The sequence below is a fragment of the Tachypleus tridentatus genome, chromosome 2 (assembly GCF_004210375.1).
Source record: "Tachypleus tridentatus isolate NWPU-2018 chromosome 2, ASM421037v1, whole genome shotgun sequence".
Lineage (NCBI taxonomy): Eukaryota > Metazoa > Arthropoda > Merostomata > Xiphosura > Limulidae > Tachypleus > Tachypleus tridentatus.
This window is the reverse complement of record NC_134826.1, coordinates 93,880,806-93,907,806: the sequence shown is the minus strand read 5'-3', so window position 1 is coordinate 93,907,806 and position 27,001 is coordinate 93,880,806. Positions and strand designations below refer to the sequence as shown.

The window sequence follows — 27,001 nt, the reverse complement described above, 5'->3', positions numbered from 1 at the left end:
GTTGTGTTTTGTTGTAAATTTTTTTCCAAATGTTGATTATTTTTTCGCTGATGTAAGGAACATATGGTATGCAGCAGTATAAGGTTTTGTAGTTTGTTGTATCTTGGGATTTATTGGTGTTGGTCTAGGTATGCGCGTATAATTTTTTCCACGGTTTTTTGAGGAAATTTGTTGATGTTAATGAAGTGTTGTTTTATTTTCTTGATTTCATCGTTAATTTTATCGGGTGAGCAAATAAAAACAGCCACAAAACTATTCCTAGCAGCTCGGTATGGACGGGTGGTTAAGGCACTCGACTACCCATCATACCAAACATACTCACCCTTTCAGGAAAGAGGGGGGGCAATATAATGTGATTCGTTGATAAAATAGTAGCACGCTGCTACATTAGGGACGGCTAGTGCACATAGTCCTTGAGCAGCTTTGCGCGAAATTCAACCTAAACTATTCCTATAGAGGTATTTTTTTCTTCTTACTAATCAGTGCTTTAGTTGTTACAATACAAACCACAAAATAAAAGAACGACCCTGATACATCTTAGAAAGTATTGGATTCACATCTAAGCCTGATAGATTCTTGTTGTTGTTTTTTTCCGTTAGCAATTAATGATAGCCTATCCTAGTTTATAAAAAAATGAAATAATTAATGCTTGTTCGTTTGATTATATCGAAAATTCTGATGATCACTAAGACATTACTTATTGACCTTATTGAAAATAATTATCAGTGGCTCAACGAGCGTTATGACCAGATGTGCCGCTGCCGGCAAGTATTAGTAAAAAATATATTATGGCAGATATATTTTCAATATAATTCAATAATCAAATTGGAAGTTTATATTTACAGTGTTTGTCAAACACAACTATTTCTTTTAAATATGAAGAGAAACGTAGAAGTATTTATTATAAATAACAAGTGTTTATACTACCTTACTGGCTGTGTTTTAATCATAATTTCAAAGAAAATTATATTAATTTGATATGCTAAAAATCGAGTGTTTAGCGTTTTTAAACGTACTGGACTTTCTTTACAAATGTTTTCTTTATTTCATTTATACCCCCAAAGTGGCGTAAATTATTTGATTTATTTTTCAAATTCATTAGGTATCTAGTTAACTAAATGAGTTTTGGTGAACGTTACATATGTAAATTTAATTATTCTACCCTTAACACTTTAATGTACGTTTATTTAAGACATTCCGCTTATGATAATGTTCTAAGTTCAAAACTTTCTTTTGATAAATATGGAACTTAAACCTTGAAAAGCGCATATTTTATTATAATTACAAAATTAGCTTCTGGAAAACAATATCAACTGAATTCGCAAAAGTTTATTTTAATACCGTATAGCAGGACATCGAATTATGTCCTGTTTCTTTTTGTTTATTATACGAAAGATGTACTTTCTCAGCTTGAATTATCTATTTATGCAAATATAACTAAACTTATTGTCTTGTAGGTGTGAATAAAAACCAAGTGATATTACCCTATTACATCCCTTAATTATAGTTAATGCTATTTTCATCAGGACATTTATGTAAAAACAAAACCACAACTATAGCTAACAAGCTTCCGTTCTTGAGTTTATAGGTGGCCGTACTTGATATTTTTAAAACTTCAATCTCGGCTATTAGCTTGTAACGTCTTTTCACCGTCTCTGAAAAATTGAAAATGAGATTTAAGCTGTTCGTCAGAATAAGAAATTATTAGCTGCTGCTGAAAATAGAAGAAACAATTTAAAATGAAGAGTATTCGATTTTCGGGAAAAATAGAATAAAAGAGACTGATATGTTAAGACTGTCCAATTAAGGACATGGAGAGCATTGTAACGTACGTTGTTCACTTTATGACGTAATATTTACAATAATAATAGTAAAGCTTTGCATCGATAAGAATTTATCTTAAACTTGTACCTAACACCACTTTTTAAAAAGACGTCAAACTGGGCTCACATAGCAAACCTTACGTGTGGTGTTTACAATACCTCAGATATTAGATTTCTATCGTTCTTTAGTTGTGTAAACTGCGACGGTCTTAGGAATAAATCAGATATAAGGTTGCTCTTTGTTCTTCAATTGTATTCGTAAAACAAGCATTACAAGTGGTGATATAAAAAGGAGTATATAGTTAAACTCGCATAGAAAACAAACATAACGAAATTAAATAATAGGCTAAGCATTTGCCAAGTTTTTGCCACGCCTTTGTAATAAACTACGATTTGACAAGAGCGGTACTTCGAAACGTCGTTCTTCTTTAAATAAAAAAAACAAAAAAACAATTGGCGATTGTCCAATCTATTACTTAATTGCGTGTGGTGCTACCAATACCTCGGATATTAGTATTCTCTTTCTTCAATTGGTTTTGTATGGTAAACTTTATGTGCGGTGCTAACAATAGTGGGTTATTAGATGTTTGTTTAGTGCCTCATATAGTTCGACTCAGAATTGATTATCGAAACAAAAGTTTAAACGGTTCGGCGTTTACTGGGTTGTGGATATGTCTTGAACTACTGTCTGTATTTCTCCACATTGTACTTAGATACAAACGGATAACATAGTGTAAATAAACTGTTTGTAGCAAAATCACGTTTTGATGATTGATCCCAAATTGTAACTTCTTCTCCTGGAAATTCGTGGTTTAGTTTCTTTTTGAAGAAGTCGACATCTTAATCGGGCAAAATTTCGTTTGAAACTATGACAACCATCAGGTGTAGTTTATAATAAGCAGTGATTCTTTAATATTGCCCAAGAGAGATTATTTCATATCATACGACAATAAACTCTGTAATGTAATACAACCGTGGTACTGTGACACAATATTGCTGTGGTTCCGTAGCATAACAAAATTGTGATTCTGTAATAATCAAAAATCCATGGTGTACTGATATAACAAAGTTTGTTTAGTTGTTTTGGAATTTCGCACAAAGCTACTCGAGGGTTATCTGTGCTAGCCGTCCCTAATTTAGCAGTGTAAGACTAGAGGAAAGGCAGCTAGTCATCACCACCCACCGCCAACTCTTGGGCTACTCTTTTACCAACGAATAGTGGGATTGACTGTCACATTATAACGCCCCCACGGCTGAAAGGGCGAGCATGGTTGGCGCGATGGGGATGCGAACCCGCGACCCTCAGATTACGACTCGCACGCCTTAAAACGCTTGGCCATGCCGGACCAGATATAACAAAGTAGTGACTCTGTGCTATAATACAACAATGGTTCTGCGAAGTACAACCTTAGTTTTGTAATGTAATTCAACCGTAATATAACTGTAATATAACACAGCAGTAACTATACTATAAAGCAACATCAGTTCTATTTTTATTTACTTTAACGCGTTTGAAACAATTTGAATTAATTGATATTTTAATGTGTTTCTTCATCCACAAAAATAAAAAATATAAGCTATCACGACGATAATAATCTGTACTATCGCGAATATTTTGGAATTTGTTTGTTTGGTTCGAATACTCGAGCAAAGTTACACAAGGGCTTTTTCTGCTAACATCCCTAATTTTAAACTGACACAGTCCAGAATGAAGTAGTTGATTAACAGCACTCATCGCCAACTTTTGACCGTCACTCTTATAACGCACAAACAGTCCTAAAGGTACAAAGTACGATTTTACTGCTACAAGATGCAAACCGACGATGAACCTATGAAAGCGAAGTCTGGCACCTCAACCACTAGACGACGCCTACTCTTCAGGAAATAAAAAATAAAAATACTCATTTTAGAACTATCCTGTTTTAGAAGATGACGAAATGTATAGATAAATAGGAGTTTTTTCTGGGATGGTTTGGTCGAGTTTTTCACATACTGTTCTTCTTTTTTTGTAAAGTGTAGAAACATTTGCCTTTTTCACATCGGTTTTATTTACGAATAAAACATAAGTTTGTTAAAAGAACTAAAAAACTTTTTAGCTTAAAATTGGGCTGACTATTATAATCTCAATATAAAGCTTCTAAAACAGTTTATAGTACTTTGTTTGTTTTGGAATTTCGCACAAAGCTACTCGAGGGCTATCTGTGCTAGCCGTCCCTAATTTAGCAGCGTAAGACTAGAGGGAAGGCAGCTAGTCACCACCACCCACCACCAACTCTTGGGCTACTCTTTTACCAACGAATAGTGGGATTGACCGTCACATTATAACGCCCCCACGGCTGGGAGGGCGAGCACGTTTGGCGCGACTCGGGCGCGAACCCGCGACCCTCAGATTACGAAGCGCACGCCTTAACGCGTTAGGCCATGCCAGGCCCCTTTTATAGTGCTTCTTATTGTCTTAGATTATTTTTATTTCTTACACAGCGTGGAGTCTGAATTTTTCATGTAAGATGTTTTACTGGTATGTTTATGTAAGAATTAAGTCCAATAATATTTTATCAGATATAATTCTGTTATCATGATGAAAAATATATTTACACGTGGAGGATTACACCAATAACACTATAATTTTATGAGAAGATAAATTTAGACAAAGCTCCGTTGGGTAACAACACATTTTTACTGGTAAATAGCTATCAATTGTAATTTTTAAATTATTTCGCTGCCTAATGTGAACATAACAATTCCAAGAGATTGATGTTTGTTTGTTTATTTTCGAATATTCATGTAAAGCTACTTCAGGACTTTCTACGACAGCAGTCAACAGCATAAAGGAGAGGTAGCTAGTCAACAGCACAAATAACCAACTCTAGAACTACTCTTGTCTGACAATATACTGAGATTTGACTATCATCCTTATAACGCAACCACACCACAGAGTGTAGAATCGCGGTGGTTTATTTTTTTTCTGTCGTGTTAACAGAAAGCAAATGATGGACCAGTAGATCCTTAGTCCCAAACGCTAACTATTAAGGAACCGATTGTTTTATTTTTAACATATTTTTCAGTCTAATGAATAATAAAGCTGAATTTAAAGTTTCTTTTAGGATGATTATTTATGTATCTATTCAATTCAGTTCCATAGAAAATCTTCCCCTGACTCACTAGTAATGTCGATAATTTATAACGTAGCAGAAACAATCAGTTGTATATATCTGCTCCTGACAACAAACAAACATGAAAAATTTAAATTTAAAATGGTCGCTATGTGGATTGACTCTAACAAGTTGTCAGAAAACGAATAAACATACTCAGCAATAAATATATCCACCCCTACTACCAGACATTAATACAGTTTCTCAGACATACTTCGTATCAGTTGGCGTACGATGATGTGATGAAGGATCCTGTCCCATATTTCAGTCACTGGTACTTTAAGTCATCTGATGTCATGTCTAAAGGAATTTCAAGAAATATTTGGTGTTATTTAGATCGGGGTTGCACTACATCAAGATAATGGATCAAATTGTGTTTCTGGAACGTTCTACAACTAAGGCCAACACTAACCGTAGATTATCATCAGTAAGTAAAACCGCTCGTCGGAAGCACAATAAAATCTTTACGTCCATTCATTTATATATCTCTCTCCACACCGTAAGTGATATTTAGTGATGTTACACTGAATACATCATTAACTTCAACCTATGTCTGGGAACCGCAAAGATGTGAAATCCGGAGACGTTGATTCCTATTATCTTGGCAACAATCCAAGCAAGATGCTTTGGTGCATAGACAACTACAGCGTTGAAAGGGGTCTTCTTGGCCGCCCAATTCAGGAAGTCATGTTTAGTGTTTTGAAGTCCATGAGCAATGGAGTGGAGAATCCAACAGCCATATTGTACAGATATCAACCATTATATAACATAGTTTACCTCCCACGACCTAGTTAAAGCTTTCTAAAGTACGACCCATATTATGTTAGGTATTCTTACTTTCCACTGAGGGTCTGAAAACATCAAAATAAAATGTTATATATATCTGGGGTTGTCCAGTTTCATCATGTAAAAAAATCCGACAATCTTAACTTAGTTCAGAATTCCAACTAATAACCGTGTCTGGAAAATAACCAAATTTAAGGTATCTATATAGTATATTAGTAAACGAAAAAAATTGAAATTAAAATGGCGATATTATGCTGGAGTTTTCTATATTTATGAAAACAACCCTCTCAAGACACATGAAATGTTTGTTTGTTTTAGAGAAAAGTCACATTGGGCTAGCTGCTATATTCACCGCGGGGAATGTTTAAATCCGTAAACCTACAGCTGTCCCACAAAGTGACTACAAGAAACGAACACCTAACTCAACATATTAATTTTTAGTATTGCATGCGGGTGTAATTTTCCAGTTTGTATTAAATGTTTGTCCCCGTTAATTTTGTTGCAAGTCAGGTTCATAATGGTGAGTAAAGAAATAATTAATTGGCGAGCATTGGGTTAAAATACTACTAAAGAAAAAATCTCACTAAGTTGCTGTGAAACTCAATAAAATTAATTTTTATACAAAACGTTTCGTTATTAGGCCTACATTAGACATTACACTTTGATACACTAATTGTACTCTTATTATTATAATAAAAAATATTTTTATTCGTTTTTATATTTCCGATTATTTTGAACTTTTACTTATTGTTATTAAAAACATTTAAAAGAGACCAGTAAAGATCCATCATTCTGTCAGACTTTTCCTTTGAGCTAAGATCTCAGACCGTTGAGGTAAGTTTATCATTATAACAGACGCTGACTATGACGTCATATGGAAGTGGGAGCAGCAGAAAAATTATAGATTAAATGAATCTGGGCGGTGTTATGCCTAGATGTCTAAGGAAGATGGATATCGTCCATTATCCTTTCCTTCTTTCCTTGGCAGCATCCAGTCTCGGTTTGGATGAGCTGAACGCTCTTTGTCTTAATCTAACTTTTCAACCAAATATTCACATTGTTTATAAAATACGTTTTTCTGATACTAACGACTTTGGCATTACTCCATCCTTTATAATGAACAAGCCTAACCTGCTATGTAGATTAACAGCCTGCGGATCAAAAGGTTCATGATTTGCTAAATATGTTTCACAATTTAAACTGTAGAATGCCTAATAAAAGTGATTATCAATCCCATTATTTTGTTCATAGAAACAGGCAAAGATCTTTCTGCAGCAATATATGCTGCTGGCTAACTGCCTTTTCTCTGATTAATAGTTTCAAATTCTCTCAATCCTAGATGTCTCTGTTCTGATTGTTTAATCTACGAGAGTGCATAAGGTGCAGTGCTCTAGTTTCGTTCCTTGTATGTGGAACAAATGTTAAATATTTCTGCATACATAACTGCGGTTCTCCATTGTTCAAAATAGATGTGATTTAGTTTCAAATTTGAAAGTTAATGGCAACAATTAGGTGTTAATAAAACGTCACCGACTTTTTAAGGCGTTCCTGAAATGACTTTTCATTACACTTAACTGCTGCATTTCATAAATAACTTTTTTATATTCTTTTAATAGACATTGTAAACAGTTATGAAAGTACCTGTGCGAGCGATCACACATCACTATACAACGTGGCGCTTAAATATATATAAATGGATTTTATTTACAACTAAAACGTGTTCTGGAGACACGGATATAATTTGTTATTCACATAGTGAATGCAGGAAAAAAAGACACCATCGCGTGTGTTTATGACTAAAAAGTCGGGGTAGGAACCAAGTTCCGAGACATAATGAAAGCTCTGTGTCACGTTATCTCTCCACAAGAGTTAACTTTAAAAATGATATATTATTATTGCCAGTGTTATGGATCATGTGCCTACGTATTTGTACCACAAATAATAGATAAGAGGCTGGTGACACCTGGAACCATTACACCCTACATGGCGGTAAATGAATAGCATGTCGTAATAAGTTGTTTAAATATTCTTTAGAATCCTGAAAACCTTTAATGATTTACTATACACTGTAGATATGTGTTTCAATAATAAAAAAGGTAATAATAACGTGATGGAAACTATGAAAAGAGAAACAGACGACATTAAAACCGTGTCGCTTTGTTGACATGTATTTATTTTAAACAAGTTTTTTTTAACTTTCTCAGGTTTTTCAATAATATGTATACAAACACATGCCTAGATAATGCACATTTATATATTTAACTTAAATAAAAATAGGTAGGAAAAAAGAAAAATAGATTAAAGAGCACAATTTCTCGAGAAAGTGTGAATGAATGACAAAAGCAAATAAGATACATTTCATTGTTTTCCATTCGAAGATTAATATAACATATACAAACAACAAGGGACCATTTGATCCTTCAAGGCTATCCGTGCTAGTCCACCGTTAATAAAAGTAAAAATTTAAGGCCACACCCATTAAAGAAATTGTCATTTCCTTTCTTAAGTTCATCTAAAATGTTAGCTTCCTGTAATGTCGTGTGCTGAATAACTTGTTTGAAAAATAAAACTCTTTTAACCAAAGATTATCTTGTCTTTACCAAATCCTAAGCTTGTATTCTCTCATCCTCTTGAGTTCAAAATATAATTAAAAGAAATCAGAGGCCTTTATCCGATCAGTCCCCCGGAAAGTCTTGTAAACTTCAATGATATCATTATTTATCCTTCTTATCTCAAGAGAAAATAAGTTAATGGATCTTAATCTATCCCTTAAAAAACGACCCTCCCATACCTACTGTAGTTATCCTGTAAATACTTCCTAATATATCAATATTATATCTTACATAAGGAAATCTGAAACTGAAACTGAAATCGGATACATAGATATATCTTCACTGCAATATCAGTTACTTATGCATGATGATATATTACTAATTCAGTGGAAGACAATTCTCACTGGCAGGACTGGCCCGGCATGCCCAGGTAGTTAAGGCACTCGACTCGTAATCCGAGGGTCGCGGGTTCGAATCTCCGTCACACCAAACATCCTCGCCCTTTCAGCAGTGGGGACATTATAATGTGACGGTCAATCCCACTATTCGTTGGTAAAAGAGTGATCCAAGAGTTGGCGGTGTATGGTGATGACTAGCCGCCTTCCCTCTTGTCTTACACTATTAAATTAGGGACGGCTAGCGCAGATAGCTCTCATGTAGCTTTGCGCGAAATTCGAACAAAACTAAAGTGGCAAGACTCATTTTTTCTCTAATTTTTGAATATAATGGAAATTAAACACTTGTTTTGGCACAAGTTTTAATTGATAGTAATGGAAGATGGTAAGTTGATAAACTCAGTTAGCTATATTGACTAATTCTGAATGAAAATTATTTGAGCACGACCTAGTTGTAACATTCTTGGGCTCGTTAGTTCGGTAGTTCATGATTAGAATCCTATTGTCTCATAAATGTTCTCCGCATTTCTGAGCTGTGGTTGCGCAATAAAGTAAATATGAAATCCAACTGTTTTATCAGATTAGAATAACCAAGAGTTAACGGTTGGTACTATCACTTAACTGCTTTTCCTCTTGTCTGTCAGATCAAAATTAGAGACAGCTATGTGCATTAGCCCAATTGTAGCTTTGCATAGAAATCCTAAACCACAAACAGAGATAACAGTAATAAAATTGGACATTTTATTCTCATATGGTTTAGCATGGCCTAGTGGTTAAGGGGGACTCGACTTGCAATCTGCGGATCACGGTATCAAATCCCTGTCACTGGATGTACTCACCCTTCCAACCATGTAAGCATTATAAACTTACGGTCAATCTCATTATTCGTTAGTGAAGAGCAACCCAAGAGTTGGCATGGATGGTGTTGACTAGCTGCCATCCGTATAGTCTATCACTGCTCATGTAGCTTTGCGTGAAATTCCAAACAAATCGTACTTGGTCTCGTTTTGAATTTATTTCGTCACACTAGTTTCATCACGTGGTCTTATTGCAATGACTATTAAATGAAATAACCCACTTGAACCTTGACGATACTATAAGTAACTGGTACAGAAAGAAAAGTCTTCAAAGACGGGATAAACGTTTTATCAGGGTGATTCACACGTTTTAGTTGCTATCTCTTGCTAAATATTTAGAGAATATAAAACCCTATGCAGCTCCAAGTAGTAGTCCTAGTCACCTATTCTGACTGCTTAGCACTGTTAAGTCTTAAGAAAAAGGAGACGAGCAAAAAGAGTTAACGGTGTTGTCAGGTGAGGCCAGGAAGAGGACATGGTTCTAATAAGCTGGTACAATAGATATCAGAATGATGTGTAAAGTGTATATGTGGTAAATGATTAAAAAAAGATGTAAAACAGTTACTAAAGTCAATAATTTGACTTAAAATAACTATGGATAAGGTATTAATGAAAATTAACTGAAGACAAGTAAGTGATAAAAAGTGACTTTTAAAATAATGAATTGACGGAAAACAACTAGGATAAAAAAACAATCTATCTACTAGCCTGTCCAGCTTTCATTCCAGTTACTTGTCTACTTCTCTGTTTATCTGTTTCCATGTCAATTTTTCTCTCTGCTTGTCTCTTTATCTTTTTTCTGTCTCTCCATCAGTTCGTCTAACCTTCCTTCCAAAACGTATTTAACTTTATAGCTTGCCCAACCCTTCATCCAAGCGTTTCTTTCTCATTTTCTGTCTCTCCCTTTGCCCCTTTGTTTGACTATTTATCTTACCATCATTTTCCTAAAAATGTCTACAGATACTTCGCTTTCTTTTCTGTTTCTCCACTGATCTTTCTCTTTAGCACTCTTTTTACTATGCGTGTAGAATGTATAATATTTGATAAGCTGCACTCTACATTTTGATAAGCTAGTATTTAATGTATGATGAGCTTGAACTCCATTCTCTAATAGTACTCCACCCTGATAAGCCAGTGTGCTATATTATGATAAATTAGTATTGTACATTCTGGTAAGCTAATAACGTAATCTCTGAGAGGATAATTTATACTTTCTGATAAGCTGGTACTGAACATTTAGATCAGCTACTAATGTTGTCTCTGACGTACAGACTGATGAAGGCAATGTTTGTTCTTTTGTTTAGAATTAAGCAAAAAACTACACAATGAGCTATGTGTGCTCTGCTTACCACGGGTATCGAAACCCGTTTATTTAGCGGTGCGAGTACCGCTATGCCACTGTTAAATGACAACTTACTATGGTATTCATAATTCCCAACGAAACTTGATACATTGTGACATTCATGTTGAATTGAAACACATGTTCGATACTGTGCTTATTTAATAAAGAAAACTCTATACGTAACAGGATTATATATTTAGAAAGGGAAGCTAAGTTTCATTAGAGGCACATTGAGAACCCTAACTGTGGCTTAGAAATTTTGGGCATGGTACAGTGTGTTTCAAACTTTGTCACCAAAATTGTTAAATATGACACCGAATCAGTGTATCCTTAAACAAAACTACTAAAAGCAACTCCTATTCTGGCCAGTGTTCATTGAACACATTGACACATAGTTCATTCAAATCTTGGATTTCGTACTGGCGAAAACAAAGCAAATTTGTTAAAAAAGGAAATTGGGTGTACAGTATTATGTGGTTTTTGAGAGTTTCGTATCAAGTACAGACGCTCTTAGATAAAGGTTATGCTTCTCAATATGCCTCTGGTAAAATATAGTTCCTCTAGGTCAGTTTTTAAAGTATGCTCGTTTTAAATATTTGGTTTTCTTTATAATAACGCCGTTGTTTGCTTTTACAAACCACCTAATAACATGATGCTGAATGATTAAATGTAGTTTCGTAGACACGATACAAAAGTAGATTCAATACATAGAAGTTTTATCATAACACCTGAAAACTTGTTTTGTTTGTTTGTTTGTTTCTGAATTTCGCACAAAGCTACTCGAGGGCTATCCGTGCTAACCGTCCCTAATTTAGCAGTGTAAGACTAGAGGTAAGACAGCTAGTCATCACCACCCACTGCCAACTCTTGGGCTACTCTTTTACCAACGAATAGTGGGATTGACCGTCACATTATAACGCCCCCACGGCTGAAAGGGCGAGCATGTTTGGCGCAACGGGGATGTGAACCACCGACCCTCAGATTACGAGTCGCACGCCTTAACACGCTTGGCCATATCGGGCCAGGTAGTAATAACACGCTTGGCCACGCCGGGCCAGATAGTAATAACACGCTTGGCCACGCCGGGCCAGATAGTAATAACACGCTTGGCCACGCCGGGCCCCTGAAAACTTGTCAGTGGAATATTTGTGAATAGTTCATTTTGGCGGGAGAACACTTGCACAGAGGATGTTTGAAAGTCACTTGATCTGAAGAATAATATTAGAATACCTTCACGAATGTATAACAAAACAAGCTCATTGCTTTCGAAAATTCAGTATAACGCTGCATATGTTGCCCCTAGGGGACGACAAGAAGATATCATCATCCTTATATCAAAAAAGACTTTCATGAAAAGTAAACAAGAAAGCAGTTCCTACAATTGCACCATAAATCAGTTTATTCGTTAGGGTTAAAACAAGTCAATTTTAATGCAATTGTTAGACAAACTATCGTGTAAAACTTTTCATGTTACTAGAAAGTATGATGTAAACAGTTTACATGTAACCACAAAGTATGATGTAAACAGTTTACATGTAACCACAAAGTATGATGTAAATAGTTTACATGTAACCATAAACTGTACTGTTACCACAAACTATGACGAAAAAAAGTTTTCACGTTAGTGCAAACTATGATTTAGAGAGATGTTAGGTGGTATAAAAATGTAAATACAAATTAAGTAGCAACTTACATTTTTTTAAAGTTTAACTAACATACACACACAGAGACAAATATGTTGAAGTGAATAATTTCCTTTATTAAAACCAGATGTCAAGGAGTAATAGCTATTAATGATTTAGACTTTTAGAGAGATGTTAAAGTTTTATTGAAAGACAGACCAATTTTACATTAGTACTAGTTATCAAAGTGTATATATATATATATATCTGGTAATTTTAAAACTTCTACTGTGTAATTTTAAAACTGTGCAATTTCAATAACCTGATTCTGATGTGCTTTGTATTTTTAACCAACACTCCGCCACAGACACTAGTACATACGTGAAACAAGAAGACAGAGTTTAATTTGATTTTTAGAAAAGTAATTGGCCCGGCACTATTCCCACTATTCGTTGGTAAAAGAGCTGCCTTCCCTCTAGTCTTGCACTACTAAATTGAGACGACTAGCGCAGAGAGCTTACGTGGAGCTTTGTGCGAAATTCACAATAAACAAACAAAAGTAATTATTGACGAATATATAAATTTCTATACCACTGGCAATGTTTGTTATTTAATTATTTTAATTCGGAGCCAATCAGCAGTATTTGTAATGAAAATAAGATATGTTATTGGGCACAAAACTGGTAAATTTCACTAATTATAAGTTTCGTTTTTCAAATTGGCTTTCTTATTAACGGACACTTTTGGAGATTTGATGTGTATTTAGATAACTTGCTTTGATCAGAAGTTAACAAAATTCTACAAGATTAGAGATATGTTATGCTGCTAAATGTTATAAAACTTCAAAATGATATTGCAAAGAAAGTTTCTTTGGTGTCTTTTAACACTATTGTAAAACTAGCTGGAGTACCTGTTCCCTGGGTTTAGAGTTTTTGTCACTATGATTAATGAAAGGTTATCTTAGGACATAAAAAGTTGCTTCCCTTACATGTAATTGTGAAAAATGTCAATAAAAACAACAAAATGTAAAATTAAACTTTTGTTTGTACCCCTTTATCAACTTAATGAACTTCCACATCGATATGGGTGAAGATCCATCCACACCCTGTAAAGTAGTTACATGGACAAACAACAGAGTACTATTGTATTTATATATATTAGTCATTATAATTCAGTTACACCACTAGTTTAAAACCACGTGAATAATTTAAATAGCTCTCAGTGGCATACCTGTATGTCTGCAAACTTAAAACACTAGAAACCGGGTTTTGATATCCGTGGTGGGCAGAGCACAGATAGCCCATTATGTAGCTTTGTGCTTAACTTTAATGCTTTAAATAAAATCATAATTAATAGTTTTTGTTCTTGAGAATCAGTTAGAAACTACTGAAATAAATTATATTTTCATGGTTGTCTTCAACGCTCCTAAAGATAAAATTAACACCTCTAATACTAGAGATTTCTTTGTTATTCTACTTTCCAGCCTAAATTTCTTTGTTACTTCACTTTCTAGTCTAGACTTTTTGCTATGCTACATTCCATGTTCAAGCTTATGTTTAGTTACTATTCTACATTTTACTTCCCAGCCTATATTTCTTTGTTATTTTACATCCAAGCTTAGAAATCCTTGCTATTCTACATTCTTTTTCCCAGTTTAAATCATGAAAAGGCATCATGAAAAGTTTCAATAGGAAACTCATATCGCAGTAAATTACTTCACATGTAAGGTGTGGAATACAAAAGTTTTGTAGTTAGCTCCTCGTGTAATACTTATCTACGGGCTTCTTAGGTAGTTAAACCTAACACATAAGTCTATATTACGATGCATAATAATTCCAAAACACCTAACTTGAACAAAGTTTAAAAGATTCATACGCCGAATATTTTCTTAAAAAACTGAAAATGTGTTGTTTTTTAATGTGGTTAACATACGTACACATTACATAAGATGTTGAAATAAATGATTACTTTATTTGCCACCAGGTGGTTGAAAATAGTAGTTCTCTATAAAAATACTGTTGCTAAATTACAATTACATTACTAATAGTATAGAAATTTATATATATACTAATGAACTAGGAACTTACATTTTTCTTAAGTGTGACTAACATACACGCATAGAGGTGAACACGTTCAAATGAATAATTTTCTTTATCGTACAGATTTCAAGAGGTAATAGTTATTCATGGACAAATATATAGAAGTAATATTGTACTGATTAAAAGTGAGAAACTGTTGGAAATTGTAATTAACGTTTTTTTGTGTTTTTTTAAATACGACAGTGAAGAAATAAAAAAGGGTACAGTACAGAATGTTTTGAGCGTCTGGAGAAAGAGCCTTAGCATGTGACCTATATTTATTCCTTCGGCAACTTAGTAATCACCTCTGTTATATAGCCTTAGGGCTACAGTATTGTCATCCTAAAATTATCGATACTTATCTTTAAATTAGGGTGTGTTACCTCACATTCTAAACATCTCATTCACAATTACCACAAATGTCTAGCCTACTGACCCTATTTTTAGAGAACTTTAAGTTTAGGTAAAAACATTGCTTTGTTAGAGGATGATCATATTTCTTGTATTAAAACCATTGTTTGAAAACAATGTTATGCTTGAACTGGCTATGTCGTAATCCTTTGTGTTACGTCTGTCACAGTTCCAGTAATAATATTGCCTTTCTGTTTGTTACATTCGTATACTCTATAATAATTCTATTGTTGTGGTGCATGCAACATTGTAATTTCGAAGAGATTTAAGTTGTCGGTATGTTTCATTCTTTCACCCAAAGTTTCATACCAATATCAATGTACTTCATGTAATACTAATATTCCATGTTACTCTGTTTTATAGGTACGTCACGTAATATTACCACGCCATTACATATGTATTTCAAGTAATAATATATTTCAAGGTAACTCCATTGCATATGTAGTGAACCTAATACTATTATTTCAGGTAACCCTCTTACATGGGTAGTTATGTAGTACTATCGCTTCAGATGACGTGTAGTTCACTTAATACTATCACTATAGGTAACCCTGTTACACGCGTCGTTTATGTGATACTGTCATTGCAGGTAACACTGTATATGTTTGTTTTTGAATTTCGCGCAAAGCTACATAAGAGCTATCTGCGCTAGCCGTCCTTAATTTAGCAGTGTAAGACTATAGGGAAGGCAGCTAGTCATCACCACCCACCGCCAACTCTTGGGCTACTCTTTTACCAACGAATAATGGGATTGACTGTCACATTATAACGCCCCCACGGCTCAAAGGGCGAGCTTGTATGGTGCTACGGGGATCCTAACCCGCGACCCCCAGATTACGAGTCGAACGCCTTAACCCACCTGGCCATGTCGGGCCCCACTACATATGTAGCTCACGTAATATTGTCACTCCAAGTAACCCCGTTACATGTGTAGTTCACGTAATACTAGTATTCCAGGTAATTCCGTTACACGTGTATTTCATATAATATTCTCCTTCCAGGTAACCCTGTTATACGTGTATCTCGTATAACGATACCTCTCCAGCCAACCCCATTATATGTTTTCTTATTTAATAGTATCACTCCAGGTAATTCCATTGCGTTTTTAGTTCATATAACATTATCACTCCAGATTATCTAGTTACAGACGTAGTTTACGTAAAATTGTTATTCCATGTAACCTCATTACGCATGTAGTTTATGTAATAATATTACTCCAGGGTACCCAATTGAGTAGTTCATCAAATACTGTCACTCCAGGTAATGCCGTTACTTGTGTAGTTTAAGTAATATAATCACTCCAGGTAACCCCTTTAGTTCTGTATTTCATGTAAAATTACTACTCCAAATAATTCCCGTAAGCATGTACTTCATGTAACATTATTATTATTTCAGATAATCCCTATGGCCCGGCAGAGTCAGGTAGTTAGGGCTCTTGACATGCAAGCTGAGGGTCGCAGGTTCGAATCCCCGTCACACTAATCATGCTCGCCATTTCAGCCGTAGGGACGTTATAAGTGATAGTCAATCCCACTATTCGTTGGTAAAAGAATACCCCAAGCGATGGCGGTAGGTGGTGATGACTAGCTGGTTTCCCTCTAGTCTTACACTGCTGAATTAGGGACGGCTAATGCAGAAGGACCTCATGTATGTAGCTTTGCGCGATATTAGAAAAAAAAAACAACAGATAACCCCTCACTACCCATTCAGATAACTTTGTTACACAATTAGTCCTTGTAATAATTATCACTCCAAGTGACACTGTTAACATGTATTCATGGAATATTATTGCACCAATTGCATCAATGTTTCATATGTAGTTTATGGAATATCATTGCTCTACGTGAACTTGTTACATACACATAAAGACATCATTTCATACCATTTTTCTTGTTAAACCTTTTTCTATATACATGATGGAGTTCGTAAACACAACCTGTTTATATTTTTTTATATATTATGAGATATACGATTGTAATTTCGGTGTGTAGCAAGCACCCTCGAGTCGTAGGTGACAATATTTACATCATTCAGTTACTTGTACACTCATCGGGTCTTTGATATGACTTATGCACCAACAGAAAACGTGTGTTGAGGTTATTTATATTTAAATCTAAATCATCTGTTTACTTCTAAAATAAACTTGTTTTAATCTAATGGTTTAAGAACCTTATTTCGATTGAAGTTCAAATTACAAGTTATGTATGTATGTATAAACAAATCATTAAAATGGCTAAATTATAAACAATTAGTACAGTACAAAAATCTTACGTTTCATTGCTACTTGGCTGCTTTCATTTGTTGTGGCTAACTTTTTCATAAGCTTTATCACGGTGTTTTATATCAGCAAGTGGTTTCCGCAAACAGAAACGGGTTGGTGCGTTTCTTTTATTCGCACGAATTCGTCAAAAGCAGAATTTGATCTCCTATATTGCTCAGGAGAATTAAAATGTGTCAACGTGTTTCGAGGAACGTGTCAAACTCATAATAAAGTAAACATGAAAACAATAAACGACAGAACTTGTTCCTGCGCGAGAAAAGATGGAAATCTACTAATATTCCGACGTTGTAAAGTGTCGTTGTAAATTCTATATCTCACACATTATAAGCCTTATATTACCCAATATCCTTTTGATTTAATTTGTTATTTGTATCTATCACCCTTTATATGCGTTTTAAAGTGTGTAAACCCTTGGCTGTTTATTTTTCTGTTTTATTTCTTCAGCTGGTCCTGTACCACTACTACGTTAATGCTTCAAGACTATAACGCCAAGGATAAGTCAATTGACTTCACTTATCAGCCCCTAAGGTTTTACAGAAAAGGTGATATTTAGATAAGGTGACAGCAGCGAAAAAATAAATTACTCGAGGAATGCCTTTAGGGACAATGATGTCAAAAAGTCATGTGGAGTATAAATAACCCCTCCAAGTGCTTATATTCATCTTAGGTGAAAAATGAAAAATTTGTCATCTAATATCGTGTCATCTTAGCGGCCTACATAAAGAGGGGTATATAATAAAAGTGGTCTCAAGGCCACAGCAATATGTCTACAGATAGCTTTGTGCTTAATAACAAATAATGAAGATGGAGAAGTTAGTCAAAACTAAAAACATCAGAACCTCACATGCTAACTTCTAAAAGGGAATGTTTAACGTCCAATATGGTAACGATAAATGAAATAAAGTTTCGTAACGTCATGTATTTTATTTTTCTTCTGGCTGTTTAATTTCCCACAGTTCTAGAAGTACTTAACTATACATTATCATTCTTCTATAATTTCTCAAGTTACTCGTAATATTTATTTAAATGTCTTTATTTTCTGTAAGTAAATATGATTATTTCATTATCATGTTTAATATCAAAGTAAAACAAGCACCCTGTTCCACTTACACCATCCTTTCAGCAGGTCGTGAGAATAATTACATAATAGGTGTCGCCTTTCGCCATGCCGTCAGACCAGGATACCATAAGCACCACCAGCGGCAGTGAGAGAACTAATCCAAACGTGACTACCACAACAGTTGTAACGAGAAGAGTGGAACCTGGTACACTTAAGGCTTTGGTAAGATAATTATTTCGTTACTAAAATCAGCTTGTGGTATCCAAGTGTAAACTTGTAGTGACGCCTTTAACCAAAAGTGAAATACTCTTACGCGCCATAATCAAAATTATGTAGAAATAGGATATTAATTAAAAAATAAATCTCTTGTTTATGAATACAGATCCGTCTATTTTAGAGATATTTTGTAACTAAAATACAAAAATATTATACATGAATTTTAACTAAATATTTCATAGTAATTTAATAAATTATACAGCAAAGTATCCTGCAAATAAGTAATCTCCCGATGGACTTTTCTGAATACTATGTATAATAGCCACAATAAGCTTCATTAACCTGTTGACTGCCAAGTATTTCAGCTGCTACAATACAACTCTAATGCTTCTTCATTTTGTAACTTTTTCGTGACGCCATTTTGGATCGAAAGTGAAACAATTTGTAAGTAGGTCAAATGCGTTGAAGTTAGGTATTATTGAGAACGAATTAACTCGTCCGTGGCATTGTGTTACCGATCGGCTTGGACGAGTTATCTCGTCTACGGCACTGAACAGGTTAAACGTTAAACAAGATATGTGCAACACAATCTTTAAAAGTTTTTCGCCGATACCAAAAATAGTTTTAAGTGTTTCCTTTCCCAAATTGCAACAGAAATAAAAGAATTAAAAACTTATACATTTTCAAGTTGAATATATATCACTAGTATTTTTGTTTCTAATAACGTAAATATAACAAAGCGATAAACTGTCTATCATAAGATCAATTTAACAGGACTGAGGGTTGGTTCCCTGGTGGTTTGTGTGCCGGACTTTGGATCTATGATTCGGCGGCCCACGTCTACCAAGTAAATCGTGTTCCACACTTTGAATCCGTAGGTACATTCTAAAAGTGTTGGTAAAATCTCACTATAGTCTGACAAGAGTAGCACGAGGGTTGGCGGAGGGTAATATTAACTAACCCCTTTTTTTCTAAGCTATAAATTCCAAACTATGGACGGTAAAAGCAGACGGACGTCGAGTAGTTTTGTGCGAATAACCTAAAACAAAAAAGTACTTATCACTCTTACCAAACTTTTTTCCAGGAAGAATCTCTTAGTGGTTTGATTTCTGCCTCATAGCCGAAGGCTAGCTGTAGATGAAGAAGGTTTGTTTTATTTAATTCAAGTAAATTGGTACTAAATGCCAGAATATATATAATACGCAATAAGTTACAAGGCTAGCCGAAATTCAATTTTTAAAAGCAAACCTTCGTCTCTGTTTTCCCAGTATGATATATGGATTTTTTTTCTTAGGTTTTTCGAATGTTTCTCAAACCTTACCAAAAGCTCCGCAAGTATGCATAATATTTATATAAGACAAATATATAAGGTTTCTATCAACTTAAATCATAACTCAACTTGTATGGAGGATACTAACTCCCGATTCAAGAAATTTTCTCGATAGGTCATTGGTAGTTTTTCAAACCCTTTAGTGAAGGCAACTGAGAATGTAGCATATTTTTTCAAACACAATACGCCTGCAACATACAGTACAGACAGAGCTCAACAAGTCTTACTCGGATACGGTAAACATAGTAGTATTCTAGAAGCTACATACGTATCATAAGTTTCATCACTAACAACTGTTAGGGCGCGAATCAACAAGCTAGTTTTCTTGTTTAAGTTCAAGGTCTTACGACGCAAAAATCCGAGACAGATAGTTAATTGTGTAGCTTTGCGATGAAACAAAAACAACTTTTAAGAAATTAGCTGTAGACAGAATTATTAATAAACAACATATGGTTAGTTAACATTTATACTTTAGCTATAGATAAAATGATTAATATATACAACATCTGATTACTTAATAGCTACAATTTACCATTAGTTAACATTGACACTTTAACTGTAGAAAAAATGACCAAAACACATTTGATTAGTTAACATTTACACTTTAGGTGTAGACAAAATAATAAATGCACGTCTGATTAGTTAGCATATACACTTTAACTATAGATAAGATAATTAGCATGCATACATCTGAATAGTTCACATTTACACTTTACTTTTAAACAAAATGATTAACATACAACATCCGACAACATAACAACAACATTTACACAATAGCTGTGAGCGAAACGATTAACACACAATATCAGATTAGTTAACAACTACACTTTAGATATCGGAAAAATTATTAACACACGACATCTGATTAGTTAATATTTACACTTTATCAGTAAACCAAATGATTAACCCGTAAACGGCGGCCATCATCAATTGATGCGGCTACCTACAAAATGTTAATACACAGCATCTGATTAGTTAACATTGACATTTAAACTGTAGACAAAACGATTAACATACAGCATGTGCTTTTACTTGAACTGATCTTGAAAACTGCGTGATTTACTGGTCAACAATTAACCTGTTGTTTTGATTATTCTTGTTCGGTGAACAAAGTCACCAAACAGCCTGCTGAGTTAAGTCACGTATTGGTCTACCAGGCTTATGTTCATCAAAAGTTCATTTAATATGGTCCTCTGTTTCACTTAATTGTATTTAGAGACCTATATGGTTTTCACTAGAGACTAGTGTCTTAGTTTTAAGCTTCAGAGTTTTTAAACTCTTTGTTAACCTGAAAATGATCTAAGGAGGTCGAAAAGTTGTTCTGTACTTTATTTTAATTAAACTTTTAATACCCATATCAGCTGTCTTTAAAATGCGTATCTACCGAATTTTTTTTCATAAATTTTTTTCACAATTTCCAAGTAAGTTAAAAACTTAGTAATTGATTTTTCTAACATGTATGTACGTGTGGTGAAATTTTGATTTTATCTATTTCTAAAATTTATATATCCGGATATTCGTTACAAGCACCTTTTTAATGTGTTTTTTAAATACAAGTCTATGGCAACATCCAAGTCCTTTTCAAAATAACTACTTAGTTTTCTGTTATATTAACCTAGAAATGGCTCAAAATAGTTATTACTTTTGAAGCTTGTGTCCTACTTGCTTTTCATGTTAAAAACAGTTATTACTTTGAAGCTTGTATCCTGGTTTTGTTTGTCTTTAACAGATGCCGTTATCACTGCGTAGCTTGTGTCCTACCTTGTTTGATACTATGTCATAGCATTGTTTGTTCATTAAAGGTTTCGTTAACACTCCGTAGCTTTGTTTGCCCTTTAAAGATACCATTCTCAGATTGTAGGCTGAATTCTAGTTGTGTTTGTTTGATAAAGATACCACTCCTTAGTTCGTACTTCAACCTTGTTTGTGTGTTATGTATTTGAGGCGATACATATTGTTATTGTTCAGTAATCTGGTTGTTGTATCTATCTACTTTTCAATGTTAAAAATTAAACCTTATCAGAAAATTACCTTACTCCATCTTTAAGGGATGCAAGTATGCTATTTATTAGCGTTAAATAAAGAAAAAAGCTGTGACTTCCTAAAACCCTATTGTAGTCATGGTAACTACTCACTATAATGAAATAGACTCACGACCTGAGCGTTTGTGTCCACTTCTAAGGCCTTACGTCTATTACACACCCATTTTCGTCATTTGTAATTTTCAATAGAACAGAAGTAAGAATAAAATGCCAAATAACAAATACAAAAACATCATTGATTGTTAAACGGTTTGTATTGTGCACATTTAACCCACAAATTATGTATTGAGATATCTATATAATAAAATTTAGTATCTGTATTTGTATGTCACGCAATTCCTCCGAAACCGTTGGTTGAACCGAACTTTAAAGGGCTCCAAAAGAGTCGTCTCAGCCTCGAGATTTGCGCGAAGTAAAACTTTTCACTTAACCCCTTGGGGAATCCGAGTATTTCGTAAAGACACTACTACTAAAGCGAAAACGAAATTTACATTAGAGAACATAAATAAGTAGTCTTACTAAGTACCATTCGTAATTGGGTTAAAAAATTAACCTTACATTATAGTGACAATGGTACTTAAACTGTTAAAGTGAAAAATAGTAGTTCAAGCATCATAGTGGCACAGCGGTATGTCTGCGGGCTCACACCGCTAACAAACGGGCTTCGATACCCGCATGGGCAGAGCACAGATAACCCATTGTGTAGCTTTGTGCTTAATTCTAAAGAAATAAAAAATAAAGCATTATAGTGGTCCTGTAAATGTGGACCATAGACACACAGGCCCTAACCCAAGAGTCGTGGGTTCGAAACCCCGTCACACCAAACATGCTCTCCCTTTTAGCCGTAGAGGTATTATAATGTGACGGTCAGTCCCACTATTCGTTGGTAAAAGAGTAGCCCAAGAGCTGGGAATGGGTGGTGATGACTAGCTGCCTTCCCTCTAATCTTATACTGCTAAATTAGGGACGGCTAGCGCAGATAGCCTTCGTGTAGCTTTGAGCAAAATTCAAAACAAACCAAAGACTCTCGGGTTTTGTTTTCCTTTCGCGTAAACTTTTTGACATTCAACATATTAAATATTTTTTGAAGAAAACTAGTGACTGAGTCTTGTAACATACTTGGGTTTAATTAACAGTCTCATTTCAGTAAAAAGACAAAGTATCTGAGGTGATCCTTAAATTTTCTTATCGACATGAGTGAAATACAGATATAACTATTACGGAAAAATATTTAATTCATCTTCAAAACCTAATACATAATTACTAAGAGAAAGTTTGAAGTGGTTCAACAATGTTTTGTGATCTAAAGATTACCCTAACAATATTTCAAGGCCATCGTTAAGTTTACTGATCTAATGCAACTATAAGAGGCAACTGAAAGTTTATAGTAATGTTTATTGGCCTGGTATAACAACAAAAGGTGGTTGAAAGTTTAAATAATGTTTAGTGACCTACTTCAACAATAAGAGGCTGTTGAAACTTGCATTAAGTTTTGTGCTGCAACAAAATTTATAGACCTCAAGCAACAAAAAGAGGTAGCTGAAAGAAAGCTTTAGGTAGTGCTTTATGGCCTTGCAGTATATAATATATAATAGTATATATTATATTATATATAGTATATAATAGCTTGCAGTAAGTTTAGTGACCTGATGGTGATAACAAGCGCCAGTTAAAAGCTTGTTTTGCGAATATATGACATCAGTAAGAGGCAATTGAAAAGTTTTCAATAAAGTTTGCAAATGGGCTAAACCAGTTGTACAAGAGCTTCATCAAGTAAAGGTGAGGGTTTGGCCTATCGTAGAGCTCTAGATTTCAGAGCTGACAAGTCGGGTTCGAATGCATGAATACCATAAAATATCTTCCAGAATTTAAGCTGTGTATATGGAATGAGAGTAATAGCCAATCCTTTAGTGAGGTTACAATAAGTAGAATACTGCTGACTGGTTGCCTTCCTTCTGGTGGCTCACAAGTAAACGGTATTTATAGTGTCCAGATACCTTCAGAGGGTTGAATACTGTTACGTGTTATTATTTATTTCTAACGAGCCTCCGATATATTACGTAATACTATTTCAAATAACCGTAAATTTTAATTTTGAGCTTAGTAGTTAACTAAATATTAATATGTATTAAATTTATGCCATTTGCCAACAAGATTGATACGCGCAATTTCCTTTTTTTTTAAATAAAAATACGCCAGATGGTTAAGGCACTCGACTCGTAATCTGAGGATCGCGGGTTCGAATCCCAGTCACACCAAGTATGCTCGTCCTTTCAGCTATAAGATTGTTGTAATGTGATGGTCAGTCCCACTATTCGTTGGTAAAAGAGTAGCCCAAGAGTCTTACACTGCTTAAAATAGCCCTCGTGTAGCTTTGCGCGAAAATTCAAACCAAACAAAAATATATTTTAATATAAAAACCAAACCAGCACAGTTTATGATAATAGTTATTACAAATAATGGCTCATATACAAGAGTTTTACAAACTTACAAACAATACCGAGTCTTATATCCGGCCTAAAACTGAATATTTTAAAACTGAGTTGACATTTTTTTACCTCACTTGAGCTAACGAAGTATTTCTTCACTAGTCTTACACCAGGCATAAGCTGATTCCTTCCAGCAAAAAAAATTTAATGTCCATGAAGGAATAATACCGTCCGAAGTCATTCGCTGAAGTTGAACAGTTTGTAATGTTCGAAATCTGTAAACGTTCCTGGTCAAATTCTGTAGTTTTCCGACGAATAGGCGTTAATAACAATTATAGCTTCCTAGGCCTAAAGCGCAATGACCATAGCAACCCAATAATATTCTCTCTCTTTCTTCTGTCTCTCGGGGAAGTCGCCGTTTTATAGGAATCACACGAGTTTGTAGAACTTTTGGCAATATTCTCGCGCACTTTTGTCAAACAAGTATTGTTGATTTTCACTTTCAATAATTCTTAACAAGTTTTGAGAACAAACAGGTCTTGCGTTATGCATTGGCCTGGCATGGCCTAGCGCGTAAGGTGTGCGACTCGTAATCCGAGGGTCGCGGGTTCGCGCCCGCGTCGCGCCAAACATGCTCGCCCTCCCAGCCGTAGGGGCGTTATAATGTGACGGTCAATCCCACTATTCGTTGGTAAAAGAGTAGCCCAAGAGTTGGTGGTGGGTGGTGATGACTAGCTGCCTTCCCTCTAGTCTTACATTGCTAAATTAGGGACGGCTAGCACAGATAGCCCTCGAGTAGCTTTGTGCGAAATTCCAAAACAAACAAACAAACAAGCGTTATGCACAAGCAAGAATATTCATCACATGCAAAAAAGGCAACTATACAGAAACAAGCGTAGGTATTATAATAAACGTATAACGATAAATTCGTTACAAGTACCTATATTCAAACAATTTTGTACATTCAAAACAGCAAGTCACGTGATAGTCACAGCAGACATGTCGTGATATAATAGAAGGAATCATAGCTAACCACATATTGACGTTCATTGATGCTACGTAAATTATAATGTGATGTGTTTTGTGTTTTTTTCTTATAGCAAAGCCACATCGGGCTATCTGCCCAGCCCACCTAGAGGAATCGAACCCCTGATTTTAGCGTTGTAAATCCGTAGACATACCGCTGTACTAGCGGGGGGGCTTATAGTGTGATGCTATGGAAAATTCATTGCAATTTCATGAAGCATGTAAGACTTCTTTCCGATGCAAAATAGTCACACACTCAGATCTTAAGGATGTGAACATTTCGATAATTTAAAATTTCCAAGACAGTGATATCCTTTGCATTATATAGCATTGAATTCAAAGGAATATGGATTAACTTGGGACACCAAGACCATCCGAAAAGATACCTGCAACAAGTCATAACTTAACTATGAAAAACAAGTTGTGGCGTCTCGGAACAACTAAGAATCTACAAATGCAAATATTGGTGGCTAAAGCTGTTCACGTGCTCCAAGCAACAATAGACAACGTAAACAAGATGGATATCTTTCTGAAAAAGTGACACAAGTAACACGTACACGAATATCTTGTGCGATTTATCTGTTCAACCATCGCATACGTGAAGCAGCTGAGAAATAAAACGAGTATTTATATTGTTCTATACCAAAACATGCTGTTTAAGTGGTCAAAAGCAGTGGATATGCACTTTTTTATGGTTGAACTCTTAAAATGGCCAATGAAAAACTATCCTCCGTGTACACTAGATGGATTAGGGAAAAGCAATACAGTAAGGAATTGCGTGAATTGGACATAACATTTTTTAATGGAAAGTACGCTGTTTGGCTATTGTCCAGATGCGTGGTTATCAGATAAAGAATGATTGGACGTGACGACATTAACTGTAACGACATGGTGAGGCACCCAAATTGTCTTAATATTAATGTACGCAACCTTTGCATTTGTTCATTGTTTAACATTGTATTCAGATTTCAAATCGATCAACATAACACTATTTCATGCATAGTCTTATCATATTAAAGCAAATAGTTTAAACTGAATGGAAAGTCAACCAATCATTCCGTCAACTACTACCCTTAAAAAAGACCAATGAGAAGTTTCTGGATATTTCTTATTCTTTTCTTATTTCTGAACTTTTCTTGTAATGTGAATACATAAATCTTTAACACACGGTTTAAACGTCGAAAGATGACAAAGCATTAAAAACATACACACTGTTGGCCAAATTCTTAAGGCCAGTGGACGTAAAGACAAAATATGCATTTTGCGTTGTTAGACTCAACGACGTATTTGAGTTGAGCTTCGAAAGATGAAAATAAGAAAAGGGAAAATAAAAATAAAAAACTTTTTTAGCATTTAATAGGGAAATATAGCAGTGTATATACCTAAAACTTTGAAGCATTATAATGTATGTAAAAACAGTGTTTTAGAAAACGCTTGTATCTTGGGCTGAAATTACAAAATCTGGTATTGAGAGAAAGTTCTCTTGACCTTTGTGAGATAAAAAGTGGATATGAAATGCTGATTTTACAGTATTCTGATTTTGAATCGGAAATGGACATAGTAGAAGACTGAAAAAATTAGAGTTCATATAATTTTTAC

General features: G+C 34.7%; 1 protein-coding gene across 8 annotated transcripts in view; it reads left to right on the top strand.

Annotated features, from left to right (window-relative positions):
- The window catches only part of LOC143244577 (uncharacterized), a 66,591-nt gene that overhangs the window by 2,402 nt on the left and 37,188 nt on the right, over positions 1 to 27,001 (top strand). For 2 of the 8 annotated variants that reach the window (XM_076489508.1, XM_076489507.1), the window contains one exon: positions 18,426 to 18,581. The exons of 3 other annotated variants lie outside the window; for them this stretch is intronic. In XM_076489508.1, the coding sequence (XP_076345623.1) occupies positions 18,465 to 18,581 (117 nt within the window). In that variant the 5' untranslated portion in view covers positions 18,426 to 18,464. Of the gene's footprint in view, positions 1 to 18,422; positions 18,582 to 27,001 lie in introns of those variants that run through there. 3 more of the 8 variants (XM_076489505.1, XM_076489506.1, XM_076489510.1) reach the window with 2 other exon arrangements.